This window comes from Ovis aries, chromosome X (genome assembly GCF_016772045.2).
Source record: "Ovis aries strain OAR_USU_Benz2616 breed Rambouillet chromosome X, ARS-UI_Ramb_v3.0, whole genome shotgun sequence".
Lineage (NCBI taxonomy): Eukaryota > Metazoa > Chordata > Mammalia > Artiodactyla > Bovidae > Ovis > Ovis aries.
Window position 1 is genome coordinate 104,131,156 of NC_056080.1, and position 24,012 is coordinate 104,155,167.

Consider the following 24,012-nt stretch of genomic DNA (forward strand, 5'->3'; position numbering starts at 1 on the left):
CAGATAGTCAATGTCTCTTTTTGCATCCTGTTCCAAATATATAGTCATCTTCATCTTTAGCATCTTCTAAGGAAATGGTTCAGTATTCTTACCTGGAGAATTCCATGGATAGAGGAGGCTAAGCAGGCTAGTCTATGGGGTCGTCAAGAGTCGGACATGACTGAGTGACTGACACTTTGGTGTTGTGATTATTAAGAACACTGCCTGTCTGAGGCCAACTATCCCAGCCACTGGGAAGATGGCAAGGATAGATATTGTTTGCCGTGTTGTGAATCCAACTTTCACTTCAAAGACACAAAATCTGTGTGATTATGGCAACAACTAAAATCAGTAATAAAACCAAACATAAAATGAATGTAATGTGCCAAAGATCTCTTATAAGTTTTTAAGCAAAAATGCGAGGTTTGAAACTGCTATATCAAGATAATTACATGGCCATTCACAGAAAACAAACGTGGACACTGAGAACATGTCTCAACACTACTCTGGTGAGAAGGCATTTCTCACCAGATCCTGCCTATCACATTGTCACTCTCTTCTTTGGATTGTTGTTGTTGTTGTTCAGTAGCTAAGTCATGTCCCACTCTTTGCGACCCTATGGACTGCAGCACGCCAGGCTTCCCTATCCTTTACTATCTCCTGGAGTTTGCTCAAACTCATGTCCATTGAGTCGATGATGCCATCCAGCCATCTCATTGCTCTGTTACCCACTTCATTTGATCACATCAGCCTTCATCAATAACTAATTATTTTAGGATAACCCTCAGATTCAAGGCATTGAATTAAACCCAGCACTTTCCTATAGGCAGCTTTTTTTTCAGGAATAGGAAATGTTTTCACCCTTGAAATATAGTTTTCTTCTATATACTTCATCTTTATAAAGCACAACTTCTTTTTGTTCATTATGTACAGGGTGAATCTTGTCTTTGCAACCCCCTTAGAAAACTATTCTTCCACCATTTATAGCTAATAATCTCAAAGATTTGATTTCAATTACTTTTTTTTACTACCTTCTACCAAAAGTTACTTCCCATAGGTAGCTGAGAAAATCCACACCTTTGTCAAACTGTATAACATTATTTATTTAATTCTTTATTCATATCATTTATTTATTTCATGTCTTTTTTGGCCGCGCTGGATCTTCATTGCTGTGCACAGGCTTTCTGTAGTTGCAGCGAGCAAGGGCTACTGTTTGTTGTAGTGCACAGGCTTCTCACTGCAGTGGCTTCCCCCCTTGCGGAGCACAGGTTCTAGGGCACGCAGGCTTCAGCAGTTGCAGCACGCAGGCTCAGTGGCCGTGGCTTGTGGGCTCAGTAGTTGTGCAGGCTTCAGTAGTTGTGCAGGCTTCAGTAGTTGTGACACGCAAGCTCAGTAGTTGTTATGCATGGGCTTTGTTGCTCTACTGCATCTGGAATCTTCCGGGACCAGGGATCAAACCCATGTCCCCTGAATTAGTAGCTGGATTCTTATCCACTGCACCACCAAGGAAGTCCCAAATTATCTTGTAACATTCTTATACATTCAATGTACAGATTTGTAATTTTGACCCATTTTGATGATACCTCTTTTCTGAACTCTGTATTCTGTTAGGAATCAAAAAGGGAATAAACTACAAATATGTCCATGAATTTGGAGTGTAAACAATAGAGATGAGTGGAATCTCATTTTTTACCATAGTCATAAGCCTGGAACTTGGAAGGAATTCAATAAATGTTTGTTGAATGAATGAAAATCTTCTCATTAAATATTTTGAAGTAGTTTTTATGATTTTTGATCTTGAAAAAATGCCATAACCATAAATAAGTTTAATCTTGGTTTCCCCATGTGTCTTATTTTTCAATTAATAAACTTTAATTTTTAGATCAGTTTTAGGTTCCTAACAAAATTGAGCAGGAAGTACAGAGTTCCCAAATACCTCCAGTCCCCATATACATACAGTCTCCCACTATCTACATCCTGCACCCCAGAGGTACATGTATTACAGTAGCCAAATACATCCTCATCACCCATACAAAATGTATGTGTGTACACAATTGTAGTATCATACAGAATAGTTTCAGGGACCTTAAAATCTTCTGTGCTAAACCTTTTCATTCTTCCCTCCACCCAAACACCTGGTAACCACTGATTTTTTTACTGACTCGATAGTTTTTCCCTTTCCAGACTGGCATATAGTTGGGAACATATAGTATGTAGTCTTTACAAATTGACTACTTTCACATAGTAATATGCAGTTACATTTCCTGCATGTCTTTTCGTGTCTTTGTATCTCATTTCTTTTTAGTGCCACTTATTATTCAATTTTCTGGACATATCACAGTGTATCAGTGGTTAGATAACTACTAAAGAACATTGTGGTTGCTTCCAAGTTTTGGCAGTTATGAATAAAGCTGTTGTAAATATGTACGTGCAGATTTTTGTGTGAACATAGTTTTTAGCTCATTTGGGTAAATACCAAGGAACATGATTGCTGGACCATATCATTAAAGTCTGTTTAGTTTTGTAAGAAACTGCCAAACTGTCTCCCAAAGTGACTGTACCATTTTGCATTCTCACCAGCAATGAAGGAGAGTTCTTATTTGCACCACATCCTCACCAGTCCTTGGTGGTGTCATTGTTTTGGATTTTGGCAATTCTGATATGTTTCTAGTGATATCACACTCCTGTTTTAATTTGCAATTCACTAATGACATATGGTGTTGAAATAATTTCATATGCTTACTTGTCATTAGTATATCTTTGGCAAGGTGTCTGTTCAGATTTGTAGCCCAAATGGGTTGTTTGTTTTCTTATTGTTGAGTTTTGAGAGTTCACCGTATATTTTGGATAACAGTCCTTTATCAGCTGTGTCCTTTGCAAATATTTTCTCCTCAGTCTATGGCTTTTCTTCTTGATACTGTCTTTCACAGAGAAGCTTCTATTTTAATTAAGTCCAGGTTATCAGTTATTTCTTTCATGGATCATCCATTTGGTGTTGTGTCTAAAAACTTATCACCATACTCAAGGTCAGCTACATTTTTCTCTTATGTTATCTTCTAGGAGGTTTATAGTTTAGGATTTTTCACTTAGGTCTATAATCCATTTTGACTTCATCTTTGTGATGTCCAGTTGTTCCAGCATGTTTGTTAAAGAGTCTATTTTTGCTCCATTGTATTGCCTTTGCTCCTTTGGCAAAAATCAGTTGACTCTATTTATGGGGATCTCTTTCTGGACTCTCTAATCTATTTAATGGATCTATTTGTCTTTTCTTTCACCAACACCACACTGTCTTAGTTACTATAACTTTCTGTTAAGCCTTGAAACCAGGTAGCATTGGTCTTCCAACTTTATTCTACTCTTTCAATGTTGAGTTGGCCATTCTGGGTCTTTTGCCTCTCTTTATAAACTTTAGAATCAGTTTGTCAATATCCACAAAATAACTTGCTTGGATTTTGATTGGGATTGTATTGAATCCACAGATCAAGTTAGAAACAACTGATATCTTTATGATATTGCCATCCTATCCATAAACATAAAATCTCTCCATTTACTTAGTTTTTTTTATTTCATTCATTTTTTCACTTGAATTCAATGTGAATTGAATGATTTCCACTCATTTTCAACCTGAGTTTTGTAGTGTTCTTCATATAGATCTGGTATGTATTTTGTTATATCTCTACTTAAGTATTTCATTTTTGATGTGCTAATGTAAATAGTGTGTTAGTCACTCAGTCGTGTCCGACTCTTTGCAGCCCCACAGTCTGTAGCCCACCAGGCTCCTCTGTCCATGGAATTCTCCAGGGAAGAATACTGGAGTGGGTTGCCATTATATATTTTCATTTTAAAATGATCAAGGGCATTAGACTATAAAAATAACACATTTTAAAAATAGTCTATACTGGGAAATTATCTCCTTTTCTTGTCTGATTGAATTATCTGGGACTTCCAGTACAATGTTGAAAAAAGCAGTGATAAGTGGTGGCATCCTTGCCTTGTTCTTAATGGGAGTGATTCAAGTTTCTCTCTATGATATATGATGTTAGCTGTATATTTTTTGTAGATGTTTATTATCATATTGAGGAAGTTCTCTATTCCTAGTTTACTGAGATTTTAAAATCATGGATGGGTGTTGGATTCTGTGAAATACCTTTTCTGCATCTATTGATACTATCATGCAACTTTAACCTCTTTAACTTGTTAACATAATGAATTACATTAATTGATTTTCAAAGGTTGAACCAGCCTTGCATACCCAAGATGAATTCCACTTGATTGTGGTATATTTCTTCCTATACATTCTTGCACTTGATTTACTAGTATTTTGTTGAGAATTTTTACATCTGTGTTCATGAGAGATAGCAGTCTGTACTTTCTTTTCTTGTATGTCTTCATATGGTTTTGGTATTAGGAAAATGCCAACTTCATATAATGAGTTAGGAAATGTTCTCTGTTTCTATCTTCTGGAAGAGACTGTAGAAATTTTGTATTATTTTCTTCTGTAAATAATTCAACAGTAAATTTATGTGGGCCTAATATTTTCTACTTTCAATTCAGTTTAGTCTCTCAGTCGTGTCTGACTCTTTGCGACCCCATGAATCCCAGCACGCCAGGCCTCCCTGTCCATCACCAACTCCCAGAGTTCACTCAAACTCATGTCCATCAAGTCAGTGATGCCATCCAGCCATCTCATCCTCTGTTGTCCCCTTCTCCTCCTGCCCCCAATCCCTCCCAGCATCAGGGTCTTTTCCAATGAGTCAACTCTTCGCATGAGGTGGCCAAAGTACTGGAGTTTCAGCTTCAGCATCAGTCCTTCCAATGAACGCCCAGGACTGATCTCCTTTAGGATGGACTGGTTGGATCTCCTTGCAATCCAAGGGACTCTCAAGAGTCTTCTCCAACACCACACTTCAAAAGCATCAATTCTTTGGCGCTCAGCCTTCTTCACAGTCCAACTCTCACATCCATCCATGACCACTGGAAAACCATAGCCTTGACTAGACGGACCTTTGTTAGCAAAGTAATATCTCTGCTTTTCAATATGCTATGTAGGTTGGTCATAACTTTCCTTCAAAGGAGTAAGCGTCTTTTAATTTCATGGCTGCAGTCACCATCTGCAGTGATTTTGGAGCCCCAAAAAATAAAGTCTGACAGTTTCCACCGGTTTCCCTATCTATTTGCCATGAAGTGATGGGACCAGATGACATGATCTTCGTTTTTTGAATGTTGAACTTTAAGCCAACTTTTTCACTCTCTTCTTTTACTTTCATCAAGAGGCTTTTAGTTGCTCTTCACTTTCTGCCATAAGGGTGGTGTCATCTGCATGTCAGAGGTCATTGATATTTCTCCCGGCAATCTTGATTCCAGCTTGTGTTTCTTCCAGTCCAGTGTTTCTCATGATGTACTCTGCATATAAGTTAAATAAGCAGGGTGACAGTATACAGCCTTGATGTACTCCTTTTGCTATTTGTAACCAGTCTGTTGTTCCATGTCCAGTTCTAACTGTTGCTTCCTGACCTGCATACAGGTTTCTCAAGTTTCTCAATTATTAATTACTGATCCAATTTTTTAAAGTGATAGAGGCCTATTCAGAGTATCTACTTCTTGTGTGTGCATTTTAACAGATTTCAAGGCCCATTTCATCTAGGTTATCAGATGTGTGGACTATGTACTATGTACTGAACTATGGACTAGTTCAGTTCAGTTGCTCAGTCGTGTCCGACTCTTTGTAACCCCATGGACTACAGCACGCCAGGCTCTCCCAAAGCTTGCTCAAACTCATGTCCATAATATTCCTTTATTATCCTTTTAATGTCCATAGGACCTATAGTGATATCCTCTCTTTAATTTTGGACATTAGTAATTTGTGTTTTCTCTATTTTTTTTCTTAGTTAGCCTGACTAGAGGCTTCTCAATTTTATTGATCTTTACAGAGAACCAGCTTTTGTTTTCACAGATTTTTTTTCTATTGAGTTCTTGTTTTCTATTTAATTGATTTCTGATCTATTTTTACTATATGTTTTCTTCTGCTTACTTTAGATTTAATTTGCTCTTCTTTTTCTAGTTTCCTAAGGTGGAAACTCAGATGATCGATTTAAGATCTTTCTTCCCTTCTAATATATGTATTCAGTGCTACAAATTTCCCTCTAAGCATGGCTTTCACTGCATCTCACAAATTTTGAGAAGTTGTGTTTTTTATTTCCATTTAGTTCAAATATTTTTAAATTTCTCTTGTGATTTCTTCTTTGACTGATGTATTTTTTAAAAGTGTGTTGTTTGATCTCCAAGTATTTTGGAATTTTCCATCTATCTTTCTGTTATTGATTTCTAGTTTAATTTCGTCGTGGTTGGACAGCATGCCCATTGTGATTTGCATTCTTCTAATGTGTTTAGATGTGTTTTATGGTGAAGAATGTAATCTGTCTTGGTGAATGTTGCATCTATGCTTGAGAAGAATGTATAATCTGCTGTTAAATGAAATAGTCTATACATGTCAATTATATCCAGTTAATTGATGGTGCTGTGGGTTCAACTGTGTCATTACTCATATTCTGCCTACTGGATCATTCCACTTTTGATAGAGGGGTATAAAGTCTCTATAATAGTGGATTCATTTATTTTTTTGTTGCAGTTCTATCAGATTTTGTTTCACTTATTTTGATACTCTATTGTTAGGCTCACACACATTGCTTGTTATGTCTTCGTGGAATACTAATGCCTTTATCCCTATGTAATGCCCTTCTTTAGCCCTGATAATTTTCCTTGGTCTGAAGTCAACTCCGCCTGAAATTAGTATAGCTACTCTTACTTTTTTTTTTTTTTACTAGTGTTAGCATAGTGTATTGTTTAACATTCTTTTACTTTTAATCTATATGTATTTTTATATTTTAAATGTTTCTTAAAGATACCATTATAGTTGTCTCTTGTTTTTTTCTTACTCTGACAATATCTGAATTTTAATTGTTGTATTTAGACAATTGATGTTTACAATAATTATTGATGTAGTTGGATTAACATCCACCATATTTGTTACTATTTTTTATTTGTTGCTCTTGTTCTTTGTTGGTTTTGTTTTTTTTTTGCCTTCTACACATTTCTAGTTCCTTGTGGTTTTAACTGAGCATTTTATATGATTTCTTTTTACTTCTTTCTTAGCATATTGGTTATACTTCTTTTTTTTACTTTTTTTAGTAGTTGCCCTAGAGTTTGCAATTTACATTTACAACTAATAAGTCCACTTTCAAATAACCCTATACCAATTTGTGGCCAGTGCAAATATGTTATCATAATATAATCCCAATTCCTTCCTCCTATTCCTTGTATCATTGCTGTCATTAATTTCACTTATACATAAGCACATACACAAGCATACATAATTGAATGCGTTGTCACTGTTACTTCAAGCAAACTATTATCTGTTAGATCAAGTAAGAATAAGAAAAATTAAAGTTTTTATTTTACCTTCACTTATTCCTTCTTTGATGCTCTTCCTTTCTTAATGTAGATCCAAGTGTCTGACTTATGTCATTTTCCTCTGTCTTAAGAACTTCTTTTAACATTTCTTGCAAGGCAGGCCTAATAACAACAAATTCTCTCAATTTTTCTTCATCTAGGAAGGTATTTCTCCTTTACTTTTGAAGAATAATTTCACAAGGTACAGAATTCTAAGTTGGTGGATTATTTTTCTCTCAGCACTTTGAGTATTCTCTTCATTCTATTCTTGCCTACATGGTTTCTGAGGAAAAGTAGGATATAATTCTTATCTTTGCTTCTCTATAGGTAAGGTGGTTTTTTCCCTCTGGTTTCTTTCAAGATTGTTTTTTCTCTTTAATTTTCTGAAATTTAAATATTACATGTTTTGGCATTTATCCTACTTGATGCTCTCTGAAATTCCTGGATTTGTGGTTTTGTATCTAGTATTAATTTAGACATATTCTCAGTCATTATTCTTTTACATATTGCTTCTGTTTCTCTTTTTCCTCCTGACATTCTCATTATGTATACATCTTTTGTAGTTGTCTTACAATTCTTACATTTTCTTTTCTTTGGGGGGGTTGATTTTTTTTTTCTTTTTGTGTTTCAGTTTAGGATGTTTCTATTGTCAACTCTTCCAACTCAAAAATTCTTTCCCCAGTCATGCTCAGTCTACTTAGTAAGTCCATTAAGGGGACTTTTTATTTCTGTTCATGTATTTAATTTCTAGCATTTCTATTTGATTCTTTCAATTTCCATCTCTCTGCATACAATATCCATCTATTCTCCCATGTTGTCAACTTCTTGTATTAAAACCTGTAGCATGTTAATAATAGTTGTTTCATTTTCATTTTTGGCCATACCTTGTGGCTTGTAGGATCTTAGTTCTCCAACTAAGGATTGAAGCTGGGCCCTCACAGACTCAATTGAGAGAATTTATTGAAAGCATGGGGTCCTAACCACTAGACCATCAGGAAATTACCAGTAATAGTTGTTTTAAATCCCTACTCTGATAACTCCAACATTTCTGCCATATCTGACTGTTTCTGATCCTTGCTCAGTCTCTGCAAACTATGTTTTTTACTTTTTAGTATGCTTTGTAAATTTTGCTGAAATCCGGACATGATGTACTAGATGAAAGGAGCTCTGTTAAATAGGACTTTTTTGGTATGGTGGTAAGTCGTGGTGAGAAGAGAATCATTTTATAGTCCTATATTAGGTCTCAGTCTTTTAGTGAGCCTGTACCTCTGAACTTCATAAGTGGTCCTCAGTTTTTTCTCCCCACTTAGGCAGGACAGAATGGCTAGAGGGAGCTGGAGCTGGTTGGTTCCCCAGGTTGGTTAGGCTCTAGTACTACTCCGGTAGGTTAGGTTCTGGTTAAATAATTTCTTCTGAAGGCAATTCTTTTACAGAAGAACATGATGCTCTGGCATATTTCAAAAGGGTTTCTTTCTCCCCTCCCCTGCTGGAGGCACATAGGAATTTTTCTCCAGTGTTCACTCTGAGGACCAGGTGGAGCTTCTGTACATGAGACTCACAAAAGCGTAGGAACCAAGCTATGACTGGGTCTCCCTGGACTTTTTAACTCTCAGACTTGTCTACACTGAGCCTCCAGCAAATTGCCAAGTATAGTTTAGGTTTTCCTACCTTGTTACTGTTTCCTGTGACATCTGCTGATGGCTTTCTGGTCTGGTAAGTTGTGATCCTCTGTATTCACCTGTTGTCAAACCTGGTGTATGAGTTTGCATTGTTGCTTCATTTCTCTGTTGTATCAAAGAAAAGTTGTTGATTTTTTTCAGTTAGTTCAGCTTTTTACTTGTTGTTAGGATAGAATGGTGACTTCTAAGCTCCTTACATGCTAGACCATAAACTGGAAGTCTTTTTTTTTAATGCCTCACCACATGGCTTATAGGATCTCAGTTCCCTAACCAGGGATCAAATCTGGGCCCTCAACAATGAAAGCACAGAGTCCTAACCATTGGGCCACCAGGGAATTCCCCAGGAAGTCTTGTGTCTTAAGTTTTACATTTACCTTTCCTCTATAGGACCAGAGGAAGCTGCATTAAAAAACTGCATTTTTTAAAAAACAACTGTAAGCAAAGTTATTGAGTGGACAGTCATCAGTTCAAGACAATTAGCCTTCTATTTTATTATTACGGACTCATCATTTGCTGCATTTCAAGTAAAAGTAACTGATGTTACCTAGAAATACTTTAGTGATGTTTAGAGAGAAGAATTGAAACATGATGGGGACTTTTGTGTGTTGGAATTCTGTGTTTGTTTACAAAAATGTCTTTGTCCTTTTGTATCCATCTCTTGCTATGATAGCCAACTCAGACCTAGAGTTTCTCATTGAGAGACTTTTCATACATGTCAGTTTAAAACACCAAGTCTTCATGGGGCTAAGGTGAACCACAACAGAACCTGGATATATGGTTTTTCCTACTTTATATTAATTGTTTAGCTTTAGTATCACAGGCAGAAGCTCTGAAAGAAGAAAATGACAGCCTCCGTTGGCAGCTAGATGCCTACCGGAATGAGGTAGAACTGCTCAAGCAAGAACAAGGCAAAGCCCACAGAGAAGATGACCCAAACAAGGAACAGCAGCTGAAACTCCTGCAGCAAGCCCTGCAAGGAATGCAACAGGTAAAGGCATTTTGGTTTTCTGAGCTTTTTGGAAGGCTAGTAATCAGCTCCTCACCTGTAAAAGGGCCCCCAGAAGCAAATAGGATAGTAAACCTCTTCTTCTTGATATTCTGTTTTCTGGCATGGCTGAGGAAGGGATTACATATTGTAGTTCATGTAATCTTTGGTAAATATAGAGAAAACAATGGATCACCAGTTTCCAAAGATTGTGTGTTCAGTAAAACATACTTAGCAATAAAACTACACTGAGCATAACCTAATCTCTTCTTTATGCTACCAAATATACTTTAGGATTTGAACAGAGTCTCAAGGTCATTATGAAGAACCTTAATTACTTAGGTAAGCATAAGTACTGGTGAATAAGTATCTAGTTGATACAATGCTAAATAATACAGTCTTTAAGAAGAAATGACCGGAATCCTACCCTTGATTTGGGTGGAAGGAAGGATGTTATAGGCTTTTAAGTATCAGTGCTTTTGGGTACATAATACCAATTTGCTTTTGTTTTGTTTTCACAGTTGTTTGTGTGAATGAGTTTACCTGCACATTATCCCAAGTGTAAAAAGTAAAGTAAATAAGTGCATCCAACTGTAATTGCATTCAAAAACAACACTGTGTAATAGATGCTCAATGTCTAGAAGTTTTACATGGTTATCACCCCAACAAGCCTACTATTTAAAGATACAGCATCTGTTCCCATTAGAGCAAAGGAGTACTACTTCTCAGTAAGGGTACTATCCTCTTCTGTATTGCCAGACTACTAGCCACTTTCCTTACAACTTAAATTGTGCAATAATTTTTTAGTTGTGTGCCTCAGAATTATCTAGGGTGAAGCTTATTGATGGTTAGAAATCACAGATTGTGAACATGGAATCTCTTCTGGCACTAAGAGCCCCATGTTCCTATTGCTTCTGCTATCGTTGTCTTCCTATGTGACAAGCAAGATCACATTAATATTTTACCTTTCCTATTAACAAAATGTGTGAAGTAATGGTTACCTTCCTTTTACTGTCACCATGGAGTTTAATTAGAACATGTAAGTTACATCAGAGATCTTTCCACCAAAAAAATACATCTCCTCAGCTAGACATCAAAGAATTTTGACAATGTACATTGTACTGTGTCTTTTATCCTTCTCAACTGTCTTTTGCAAGCCTCTGAAAAGCAAAACATTTTCCCATTGTGGTTTTCCCCTCTTTCCTTGATTTTGAAACCACTCCAACCTAAGAATGGAGCAGTTCAGTTGAAAACTAATGAACTTTTTGTTTTCATTCCATCGCTTCAAAAACCTCAGTGAGACAATTAGGTCTCTACCTCCTGAAAAATTAATTTTACTTATTTTGATTACCTTTTATTGGAAAGTAGCCGTGTAAACCATGGTAAAATTTCTGCCATCTTATCCCCAATAGATGTATAGTCTAATATGTTGGTTAGGAACGCTGGCTGTGGGGTTGACTCACCCTGAACTGAAATTCCAGCTCTGGCATTGACTATCTGAATAGCCTTAGGCAAACCACTAAACCTCTCTAATCTTCAGGCTTATGTATCATAGGATTATTGTGAGGCTTAAATGAGATCATGCATGTGAAACCCTTTGCATAATACTTGGCACATGTTAGATACTAAATACATAGAATTTGTAATAATCATTAATGATGAATCCAGTTCCTTGCCTACTGATAAGGGAACTAACATTTGTGAAACTGGATTCTTTACTACTTTCCTCACAGAAATTGAGCTTGGCTAGGAAAATGGCAATTTGCAAGAATGCTTTACAACATTAAGCTCAGTTCTATGCCAAAATCAAGATATTATCCACATAGTATTAACTTCACCCTACACTTACATCACTTCCTTGGTGGTTCAGGGATTAAGAATCCCCATGCCAATGCAGGAGACCCAGGTTTAGTCCCTCAGTCAGGAAAATCCCCAGGAGAAGGAAATGGCAAACCACTCCAGTATTCTTGCCTGGGAAATATCATGGACAGAGGAGCCTGGCGGGCTACAGTCCATGCGGTCACAGAGTCGGACATGACTTAACAACTCAACAACAACAACAGCCTTACATCTGGCTGGAATAGGAAAATTAAGTGATTAGACCAATTAGTTTCTCAGAGTGTTTCTAAAATATGAACAAATCCAAAAGACTTATAAGAGTCAGATAAAATAATTTCAAGTGAAAAGTGTCTTGATTTTCCCTTTAGTATCTTTGCATGGAGAAATGAGTGTGTGTGCTGGGGGAAAGTGAGGCAGGCCTGCCTAATATCTAACTTCAGCCAGGGTTTTTGAGTGAAGTATGGCTTCTTAGGACTTGATTATCTTTGGTCTTTCTTGTAGCATCTACTGAAAGTCCAAGAGGAATACAAAAGGAAAGAAGCTGAACTGGAAAAAATCAAAGATGACAAGTTACAGGTGGAAAAAATGCTGGAAAATCTCAAAGAAAAGGTACATGAATCCTAAATGTTCCTTTTGCCTTGTTCCTTTCATGCTTTTCAGTGACAATGAAAATGCCCTGGAAGTTCCTACCAAAAGGTGTCAAATGTGGAATCTTTGGTTGAATGGAGATTCAAAGCCTCCTCTCCAGGCTAATTCTTGAATCAAGAGCTCAGCATTTAGATATGAGTCCTTGGCAATTCTGAAGGTTCAGGAAAGTGTACTTTTCAATGAATAAAATGTCCGTCCATCCATAATATTCCTCAGTCTTCCTTCTTGGAAACGATCAGAGTATATACCTCATCACTGCTTCCTTCAGTCAAAGTCCGTGTGACAGAAAATATTTTTAATTAAGCATTTCATTAAATGAAGAAACTCAAGTACAACTAGAACATTGAACATTGACATTTCTTTGCAGACACTCCATCTAGTATAATAATGAGCTGCTGTAGGTTGAAATGGCCAAAACCAAAAGTGGGGGGCATGGCGGGTGGGGGGGACTGGAAAGCACACAAGGAGACACATTATGCTAAAGCTAGATAATAGTAACAGGGAAGACAAAATGGGATTCTGCCTAATGAGAGTCCGCAGCCATAAGAACCACCAACAAGGACCTCAGAGAAAGTCTACTAAATTTCTGGATGAATTAATGTATCGCAACCATGCATCAGGTGTCCAGTCTATTTAAGGTGCATAAAGTCAACTGGTGGCATCTCTGTGTCACACCTCTCTAACCTCCTTTATGCCTGAACCAAGTGAAGTTATTCTCTGAAAAGAAAGGCCCATTGACCAGAGCTGCCTGACTTTAATGTCTCAGAAGGATGAGAAGATTAGAAGCTTAGACCAAGAACCAGAAATCAATTCCACAGTTCTGCAGTTCCACAAGAACTTGTGCCCTTTCTCTTCTGTGCTCAGCTCAGAAAGATGCAATGCATACAGGCCCTGGGTGTGTTTGTGAGCCTACTGACTCCCCTGGAGTGCCATTAAGAACTGGCAACCTTGATGTATTTGAAACAAATGATGGAAAGTGTTTTCCAGAGGCCATTTGCAATATGCTTTTAATTCTTCCACTTCATAAAACCAACTCACTTTCCCGTTTTGTGGGTGCTATTAAAGAAACCAGCATAATTCCAGACAAATTCATTTATCAAGCATTTAATTGAAAAGTGCCAAAGCTGCTCTATTTAGCAGGACTTGCCTCATACAAGTAGAGCTTCTAAAATGTCCCAGAGCTTCTACTTAGCTCTGTTTCACTTCATGCATAAAATGGAATGTGTTGTGTAGCCAGAAGGCTATAGATAAACAGGGGGTTACACTAATGACATTAAGCTTAAAATCACTCTTCAGGATTGACATCACTAATTGACTTGAGGACATCAAGTGTAATCAGCTCTCTGCTTTGTAAAGTATTTCATTTAAAGAAGCGAAGGGTCAAATGGTACAGAAGAATCTTGCAGTTTTAGAACTAAGTCTAAGTGTTTCCCATTTTGAAACTGCATATACCATGAAAGAAAGTGAAGTCGCTCAGTCATGTCCGACTCTTTGCGACCCTGTGGACTATAGCCTACCAGGCTCCTCCATCCATGGGATTCTCCAGGCGAGAATACTGGAGTGGGTTGCCATTTCCTTCTCCAGGGGCTCTTCTTGACCCAGGGAGCAAACCTGGGTCTCCCTCATTGCAGGCAGACGCTTTAACCTCTGAGCCACCAGGGAAGCCATGGAGTGGCAGCGAAAGAGGACAGAAGGAGAGATGCAACTGATAATGAGAAACATGTGAGTCAGAATATGTTTTTGTCCTGTTATTTTAAGGGAGGCTTCCTTCAGAGAAAGTCATGAGAGTTCGTTATAAACTGATCTTCTCTGGGAAGCTGATTTGTGACCACATATTTCAAACTGACACAATTAGGTTAGAAAGCAAAGTACCATCACATTAGACTGGAAAAATAATTTCAGGTTGAAAGGAAAGCAATAAGTTTTGGTGAGGAGGGATCTTTTTTCTTTTTGTTTGGGTTTCTTGACAGTAAACCACAGTGTGAGTTATCGTCAGTGTTTTGCAATATAACAATGTGACTTATGTCCGTCTTCCTGCAGAAAGAACTAGCTCTTTGAGTCTGCTAGTAAAATGCAAGGTGATAAGCAGCCCTTCAATATACCTTCTAATGTTTTTAAATGCCAGCTGTAATAAAATTGAAGTCAGGTTTCAGTCAGGCTGCATTTTGATTCAAGATAGCTAAAACTTCTCAGAGTGTCTTCATATCTTAAATCAACCCCAATCTGTTAAACTCTCACACTTAAGAAATGTCTTACTGGATCATGTAATGTTTTAAGGGGGTTAGAAGCAGATGTACAGCCTGTGGCTTAGAAGTGAGCCAGCAGTTTAAATCAAACTTGGCATGATGGTTACTGACCAGATTAGATTCTAAAGGCCAAAGATTGAGTAGGTCATCAAGAAAGATTTCCCTTCTGACTACAGCCTGGAAGCCTGTAAATCCACAAAACAACATGTCTTGCAGCAAAGACCATTAGTTTCATTCAGGGACAGCATCCTGGAAGCTTTGAATGCATCTTTAAAGGAAAAAAAGAAGGAAGCCTGTCCCTGCTGAGAGCTTGTGGAAGGAAAGAAGTGACAAAACATTTGAGTCAACCATGATCCACTCCCCTTGCGGGCCATTTCCCCTGCACTATCTTTTACAATAGCAGTGATACTGAAGCAGGGATTTCTTTTATTCCTTCTTCTGAAGACTCTTCCTTCACAGTCATAATACAGAAAAGATGTTCTCAGTACCCAGAGAGAGAAAGAAAGATCCAAGAGAGGTCTGGAGGCTTTTTCAGTTTGGTTGTTGGTCATGGATTTCACCTGTGCCCTCTTGTGAACTATATCCACTGTGCTCAGAAAGAGAAAACTTTCAACAAGGAAGGCCACTGATTACTGATAGTTTTGGCAGCAGTCATTTCTTGCTTTAAAGTCATAAATATCCTAACTGATGATGCCCTTATCAGAGAGAAGAGAGAGAGAAAGAGAGCTGATAGTCAATAAATAAAGACTCTAGTTTTCAGTTCAAGAGCCAACAGTTGATTACCCATGAGTGGATCAGCTATTGTAGATTCTCCATTCAAATATGGGACTGACCTTTAGCAGAGTGTGGAACCTAAAATAAAAAAGAATGGTCCTTTTCACATTGGGTGGCCTGGGATGAAATCCTGGCTCTATAATTTTCTAGCAATGCGATCTTAGGCAAGTTACCTAATTTATCTGAGCCTCACTTTCCTCACCTGTAGAATGGAGATAAAACTTACCTGCCAGTTCCTGGCATCTCACAGACAATTAATGCTGGGTAGGGTACCAGACTTGGTCTGGTTCCCAAGTCAAGAATGATGAAGGCAGAAGGAAAAAAGAACTAGTGAAGATATATGTCTAAATTTGTGTATGTGTTTTGAAGCCTTATAAGTAAGCTTTGGATTATCAGTGATGCTCTTATAGTTTATGCTATTTTCTCTTCCATTCAATAATCAAAATTGCACAGTGTTGCTTTTGAGGTACTGTTAAGAAGTTCCCTGTTGTATAATTGGAACCAAGTCTGTTACCATATGGGGCTTCCCTGGTGGCTCAGTGGTAAAGAATCCACCTGTCAATGCAGGAGACCTGGGTTCGATCCCTGGGTTGGGAAGATCCCCTGGAGTAGGAAATGGCAACTCACTCCAGTATTCTTTTGCCTGGAGAATCCCATGGGCAGAGGAGCCTGTGGGGCTATAGTCCATGGGGTCTCACAGAGTCGGATGCAACTGAGCACAACAACATAATTGGAGAGCTTCCCAGGTGGCTCAGTGGTAAAGAATCTGCCTGCCAATGCAGGAGATGCAGGAGACATGGGTTTGATCCCTGGGTTGGGAAGATCCCCTGGAGGAGGAGATGGCAACCCACTCCAGTATTCTTGCCTGGAGAATCCCATGGACAGAGGAGCCTGGCGGGCTACAGTCCATAGGGTTGCAAAGAGTTGGACACGACTGAAGCAACTTAGTACGCACGCACGCACTGTTACCATATAAGGTGCACTAACCTAGAAGACATATTATTCCCACAGGAAAGCTGTGCCTCTAGACTGTGTACATCGAGCCAGGATAGTGATTACCCTCTGGAGAAGACTCTGAACAGCTGTCCTGTCAAATCTGAACGCGAAGCCCTGCTAGTGGGTAAGGAAGTGAACACATTCAACGTATAAAGTGCAGTGGAGTGGGGGAAAGAAGTAACCTAGGATGAGTGAGCACACGCCAAGCGTTCATGAGCCATGCCAGTGCAAGAACCCAGAGTCCTGAAGATGACAGGATAAGGACAAGTACAGATTTCAGTCAAAATGGTAACAGCATCTCCCAGCTCTCTTCAAGCTCCTGGTGGCCACTGCCACATCAAGTGTGTCACTATAAACACTATGCTAAGAGGGGGTCTGCCAGAGAAACACGTGGTAGATTTTTAAAAGTTAGGTCAGCCCTCTCACTCCCTTTCAAGGGGCAGTGCAGACATTGTTTGGCAGAGAGCTTCCCCAGATGAGCCTCTTAAATCTTCCCAGGTTACTGGCAGGCAACCCAGGAGGCTGTCTGTGGGGTATTTGAACACTGATAGGCTCTGATAAGATAAATGCTAGAATTGCTCTCACTACATAGAAACTGATTGACAGAGGCAAGATAGCATAAGTGGTTAAGGAATCAGACAACTGGCTTCCTGTCTTGACGTCTCCATTTCCATCACTGAGCTTCAGTTCCTCCATCTTCAAAATGGGAATAATATTAGCTATCTCAAAGCAGCTGTAGGTATTAAATACAACAATTCATCTAAATCACTTAACACAGTGTCCAGCCCATAGCAAGCCCTCAATGAATGAGAACCATTTTGCATTTAATGGCACTATTCACAAATGCTTGTTGACTTTACATTCTGTTTGGAAAACAGTGGCAGATGGAGGTCTGAAAATATTCAGTCATTTTAAAAGGGCTGATCTTGGGCCTCAGCAGATAATCCCAGCTGCCTTCTAGGAATCTGAGCCGCACAGTAGTCCCACCCCAATCTCGAAAGTTCTCCACACTAATTAGCTTCTGCATATTTTGAAGATATATCTGCCTCCTTCGGTAATGGATATTATATTCAGATCTAACACTTTGATATGATAATAAAGATGCACAGGGGATCTGCCAGTATGTCTTCAAGAAGAGTGACAACTTATTTCCGTTTTCCAACTCAAAGTTCTTTAACAAATTGGCATGGCAACAGGGAGACCTGTCAGAGGAGAGCCATGAGTAGGAGGAAGCCTCTGAAAATGGATAGTTCTAGAAACATAGATTCTTAAGATAAGTGTTTCATGTTTTGCTTTGTATTTTTAAAGAAAGAAGTCTTGAGCTGGCCGAAAGGAAGATCTATTTTTTTAAATTGGCTATTTGGGTGTGAACCCACAAAAACTACTTCATGTTTTGAAACCTCTGGAGTTATTTCTTGGCGTTTGACAGCCTTTCTTGGTCATAGCATCTAGAATTCCTTTGAGCATGGACTGTATTCTTCAGAATTTAAGTTTCTCAGCTTGAGTCAGTGTTCGGAAATTCAATTTACCAAGTCATTTAAGAGGAAAGTAGTGTTATAAGCAATAGTATCCATTTTGAGTAGAGTTTCGAATCCTACCATCAATTCTTCCTGGATCCTCCAACCCACCCACTTGCCATCTAATATTTGGAGGATTTTTGCAAAGAACTTATTTGCACTTCAACCTACTATTTAAACTTGTAATACACTTTGTCAATTGCTTAAAGGGATAGACAAGTTGTAGTTTTATAAACCAAACTGAAATTACCTTTTATTTCTTGCCAGTTTTCAGTAAGCTCAATTCTGAATCCATGTGATAAACCTAAGATTTTAGGAAAGGAGATGAATTTTTTTAAAAAAAGAAAAAAATAGTAGACTTTTGAACAATTTATATTCTACCTGTTGCCAGAGAAAGTAATATTAGCATAAGTAACCTGATGGCCAAAATAATCAAGGCAATCTATGTAGCTGCCGATCACCCCCAGAGTTATGCTGAGTAGCAGTTATGCACATTCCTGGAGGCTGTAAATTGCTATAAGAATTCTGATACTGGAAGAGATTCAGGTCTCTTAGGACAAGCAGAATGCTAGTCATCACCTGAGTGAATCAAATGTTTGTCTTTTCTTTACAGAGCTACTCACAGGATAAAACCCAAATACAATCAACAGATTCTCTTGTGAGAAGCACAAGTTTAATCGGGCAAAGTACACGATTTGTACTTTTGCCACAACAGCAAGACATGATTAAATGCATAAGGGGCTAAAATCCAATGTAAGACAATGCAGAAGAACTGCAAAAAAACCAGCACAATTGAAATTCATTGTAAAATTTTAAATTCATTGTAAAATGTAGAACTCAAATGGTGTTTAGCCATCAGGATGATGGGAGTGACTCCTCAAATGCCAGTTTTTCTCCAGGTGGTATAGGGTAGTGAGAGGCAGTCCAGAGAGTGGTTGAGAGTGACTGTTTGGGTTCAAATACCTGCCACTTACCAGCTGTGTGACTTAGGGGGTTACTTAAACATTCTGTGCCTCAATGTCTCCTCATCTGTGAAAGGGGAATGGTAATACCTACCTCACAGGGTTGTTGTGAAGATTAAATGAGTGTGTGTGTGTGTGTGTGTGTGTGTAATGAGTGTATATCTGTGTGTGTATAAATAAATATATGCAAACTTAGAAGAGTACCTAATATGTAATATGGTGTACATATGAACTGACTCTTGCTAGCCACTATCATATGGCATCTCAGCGAATACAATGCTCAAGTGTAACCTCCATGCTGTTGTCTTTATAGGAATTATCTCCACATTCCTTCATGTCCACCCATTTGGAGCAAGCATTGAATATATCTGCTCCTACTTGCACCGTCTTGATAATAAGGTATGTGGGGTCCTGAGATGGGCATGCAATACGATGTAGGGTTCTTTGTGAACAGGTGGCCTCACTCTTCTCAAGCACAAATAAGTCACTAGTAATCACTGTAAGGAAAATTCCTTCACCTATTCTCTCACTGTGATTCAGCATCAAGTTTCTCTCTTGCAAGTAGGGCGGCCATCTGTCCTTGTTTGCCTGGGGCTGAGGGGTTTCCTGGGACTTGGGACTTCCAGTGCTGATACTGGGGAAGTCCTGGGCCAATCTAAATTAATTGGCCACCCTACTTCCAAGATACATCTTAGAAGAATTTTCTTCCTTTCTCTTAATTTACATAGCAAATCCTAATTAAGCATTATTTCTCACCAATCAAACTTCTGCCCTGGGCCTTTAGACATTAGCAAATCTAAATTTTCAATTGGAAGTCTTACTCCAACCACCTCCCAGACTATTCATATCACCACTGCCGTTATCTAAAATGACACAATCCAGGCAGGGACACAAGAAGTTGGAACAATGAGTCTGTAATACAGACTGAATGTTTGCTCACAGCTGATCTCATGGACCAGTTTCTTCCCTGGATGCCACCTGTAGGGAACTCACAAAGCCTCGGGAACAAGGGTAAGTGCCAGTTACCTAGAAAGTCAAGGATGCATGCCTCATATAGGCAGGAGGGGGCATGTGACTCCTCAGAATAAATAAAGTCCTGATAGATCTTTTTTCAGAAGCAGAATTCAGTTAAAGCTGCTCATGGATTGTACTCACTATTTCACAGGTTCTGGGCCTTTTGACAAGTGCCATTGGAATACAGATTCCTGATAGTCAGCTGTCCAAAGTGTTAAGCCATTTAAGAATATGTCCTCTTAATAGAGGCACTGGCCCATATGGAAATCCAGAAGGTGATTCATCCTCCTCGTGGCATTTGTTTTAGTTCTAGCTAGCACTCCCCTGTCATTTATCTCTGGGAAGAGATGCTATTCTGCAGTTAAGTGGCTGGCCCATTTGACAGTGAAAAGAGGGATGGAATGTGAGCACCAGGAACAAGGGATCTGTTGAAGTGATTTGAAATTGAACTCTGTGTTAGTAAAAACAATCTTTTTTTAATTGCAAAAATAATGCAAACATATTATCTTTTAAATGTAAGCAATATAGAACCAGAGTAAAGGCAAATGGACAGTTCCCCGCAATGCCACCTCTTAAGGGTAACCATCATTGGTGGTTTGGCATATCTTATTCAGACTCTTTTGTATATATCTGCTGTATCTATATTGTATGTATATTTCTATAAACAGTATAGATTTATGTTTTTTGCAGTGAGGATTCAATTCTACATGATACTGTGCAGTGTGCTCCTTTCACTTGACTGGATACAGCCCACCGCTAGCACTGGGGACAAAGCATGATCTGACTCCCAGTGTAGTGCCAGTTCCTCCTGAGCAGCTTCCTGCCAGGGTAGTGCCAGGGCCTCCCAAAGCGAGTCTGCAATGGTACCAGTGGAATCTGGGGGGCCCTCCTACCAGCTTTAGGAATGTTCAGGGTGGCAGCAACTTGGGGTTTCTTTGCAGATCCCCTCGTGCTCTTCAGTCAGGTCCTAGTGCCCAAGTTCACAGTTGGAAAGCTGCTACTAACATAAAGATGACCACATGAAGCAAGCCCTAAGGGTCCACAGATTTGTTTTTGGTTTTGTATTGATATGTGTGTGTGTGTGAGAGAAAGAGGTGGGAACACAGAGCTATTTATTCCTGTCACTTTTCCTTTGAAAACTAAGACATGTGTGAAGACTTCTGCTTTGGTGGCAGCCATTTCTGCCTCCCTCCCCTCCCCAAAGGGTTTGCAGCTTCAGTGGACCTGAACATAACATCACCAGCACTGATAAGCCATCATTCAGCTGGCTGCAGACTCAAGGCTCTCCACACGACTGACACCAGCTCTTTCCCAGAGAAAGCTTGGTGGCGATCAATCTCAAAAACATCCTTCTAAGTGAAAGAAACTAGTCACAAAAGGCTATAGATTGTACGATTGCACATGTATGAAATTTCCCCCCAGAATGTAAAGCCACAGTGAAAAAACCTGAGTCTGGGTTGGGGAGTAAGGACACAAAGGAACACAAAGTGACACAAAGGGACTTTGGTGGGATGTTCTAAAACTGAATTGTGGTGACAGTTGCATAATTGTATGACTTTACTAAGATTCATCAATGTGTACATATAAAGTAGGTGAATTTACTGTATATAAGTTATACCTAAATAAAGCAGTTATGAAATACAGAAACAAACAGAAAGCTCAGTGGACTCAGCTGATCATAGCAGAAGAAGGCTTCCATCTGGAATCCATTCAACCAGCCACACATGCACAGGGAGGGGAGGGTCAACCCCACACCCAGCACACACATGTGCACATCAGCTTTCTAAAGCAGTACTAGGGGGAAAGCCAGGTTAGGAAGGTGGGGCTGGTTTTGAATGGAGATGTCCTCTCTCTCCCACAGATCTGTACCAGTGATGTGGAATGTCTCATGAGCCGACTCCAGCACACCTTCAAGCAGGAAATGACTGGAGTGGGAGCCAGTCTGGAGAAGAGATGGAAATTCTGTGGCTTTGAGGGCTTGAAACTGACCTGAATCCCTTTGCTTAACAACCTGGGATCCTGAAAATACATGTGTGTTGGACAAGCTTTTAGAAAGTGATTTGTATTTTCAATGCTTTTCAAGTGGAAATTGCTTTAAATTTGTCAGTTCATTCCTGGAATCTCTTTTGAGTTAAAATAAGGATCCTAGAACAGCACTCCGAGCTACAGGCCCTATAAAGAAGTCGACTTAAACCTCAAGTGCTGTAACTTCCTCTCTTTCTGTCAATTGGTTGTCTATTTTATTATTAGTATTAAAAAGGCCTGAGGCTAATGCGTATTTAGGGTGTTTTCAGTGTCTGTACTACTGTTGTAGACTTTGGTATTTTTTAAACACTGTTAACTGAAATGTTTTGATGATTTGTACGTGATTTGTGTTTCAGAACTTCTCTTTACATTAATGTTGCTACTGGTGAGAGGAATGACAGGAGCGCTAGCGACTCCATAACTGACGTTGTCTTTCCAATTCCCAGTAGGCCAGTGAGTGAATAACGCATCAGTGTCTTCTAGAAGGTGCTTGACCAGGTTCACCTTTTAAAAGACAAAGCATGGTTTGTGGCTTTTTGCAAAATTACTGTGAACCAAACGTTGACAAATGTTTCAGAGTTATTTTCTCTAACGTGTCAGATAACAGGTTTATTTCAAATTTAAAAAAAAAAAAACACAATGTATTCACGGAAAGCAAGTGTCCAGTATGACTGGCATGTGTATGTGGTATTCAGAATCACCTTGTAAATAGTTTGCTTTTAAAGGAGGGCATGTTTTCTATGTATTAAAACACACCTGTGTGCTCACCTTCACACAAACACACACATGCACATTGGCAGAAGGAGTCTATTTTAATATGCTTTCTCCTCCAGCCTTCTGACAACGTCTGGTGGTCCCTTTTCTTTTACTGTCAGTGTATTGAATTGCAAACCATGTACTGCTGTAAATACTATGTTTACTTCATGCTGAGTGTTTGCAAACAATTGATAGGAGTATTAATAGAGAATTCTTGATAATGAATAAATAATGGGCTAGGGTGTGTGAAGCTTCGTGCAAATAGGTCAGCTCCACCTGGAGTGCTGAGTGCTGAGGACAAGTCCAGTTGTGCGTGGACCAGTCAGAAGTCCTGCTTGATGGGAAAGAAAGGGAAAAGATGAGGACTGGGGGCTTATATCCTGAGGCAGAGGTGGTCTTTTCTTCTGTGGTGGTGGTGGTGCTTATAATAACATCAGCATGCCCTTCCTTGAGTCTTGATTGAAAAGAAGAGAATGTACTAAGTAAGCAAGGCCAATGAAGAGTATTTCAGGAAAATACTTTGTAAATCAGATGTCAGTAGTGTTCAAAGTTGTATTTTTAAAAGATAAATATTCCTTTTTATACCTCAGTTTGGTGTCCTGTTTTGAATTTTTTGCTCTCTAAGTAATCCTTTAGTAAATCATCTCGATTTCCTCCTTTGAGTTACCAGAATATTGGAAGAAGATGCTAAACCTTCTGCTTTGACAGCTAGAAATAGGATTCCACAGCAGCCCATTCAGGCTGAAAGCTGGCTTCCCCCTAAGTACCCAGCTGTGGCACCAACAGGAAGCAAAGGTTATTTTTACACTAGCTTCCTCACTGAAGCATCTCTGTCATCAACGCTACAGAAAGCTTTGATTCATCAGTCTCAGGGGTCCTGGAATGCCTTGTTTTAATAACATCTATGAAATCAGGGGAAATTTGCCACTTATCAATTATTTCTTATTTAAAAAAGTTAAATAAAATGCATTTAAAGCAACACCCAGGCCGCTTGTTCTCCTTCCCTTGATCCACTTGTATAAATGCTCTTTTTCTATTATTCCTGCCCATTTAGTCCAGGTGTACTGCACCCAACCTGCTTGAATATACTACTTGCAATGGTAAATTTTGTGTCTCAAGTTTGCTACACTGTAGTGCCCAGTT

General features: G+C 38.9%; 1 protein-coding gene and 1 long non-coding RNA gene across 17 annotated transcripts in view; one reads left to right on the forward strand and one right to left on the reverse strand.

The window, feature by feature from the left end:
- ENOX2 (ecto-NOX disulfide-thiol exchanger 2) overlaps positions 1-23,458 on the forward strand; it is a 295,896-nt gene extending 272,438 nt beyond the window's left edge. For 11 of the 16 annotated variants that reach the window (XM_012107452.4, XM_012107450.5, XM_042241615.2 and 8 more), the window contains 5 exons: positions 9,914-10,095; positions 12,433-12,540; positions 16,611-16,719; positions 19,388-19,473; positions 21,950-23,458. In XM_012107452.4, coding sequence (XP_011962842.1) covers positions 9,914-10,095; positions 12,433-12,540; positions 16,611-16,719; positions 19,388-19,473; positions 21,950-22,081 — 617 coding nt within the window. In that variant the 3' untranslated portion in view covers positions 22,082-23,458. Of the gene's footprint in view, positions 1-9,913; positions 10,096-12,432; positions 12,541-16,610; positions 16,720-19,387; positions 19,474-20,016; positions 20,086-21,949 lie in introns of all 16 variants that reach the window. The other 5 variants (XM_060407628.1, XM_060407629.1, XM_042241611.1 and 2 more) reach the window with 2 other exon arrangements.
- On the reverse strand, positions 1,066-9,920 carry LOC132658777 (uncharacterized). The gene is made up of 2 exons (XR_009598791.1): positions 9,097-9,920; positions 1,066-7,551 (listed from the first exon to the last, which is right to left on the reverse strand). It is a non-coding gene; the product is annotated as an uncharacterized LOC132658777 (long non-coding RNA).
- Positions 23,459-24,012: the final 554 nt, after the last annotated feature.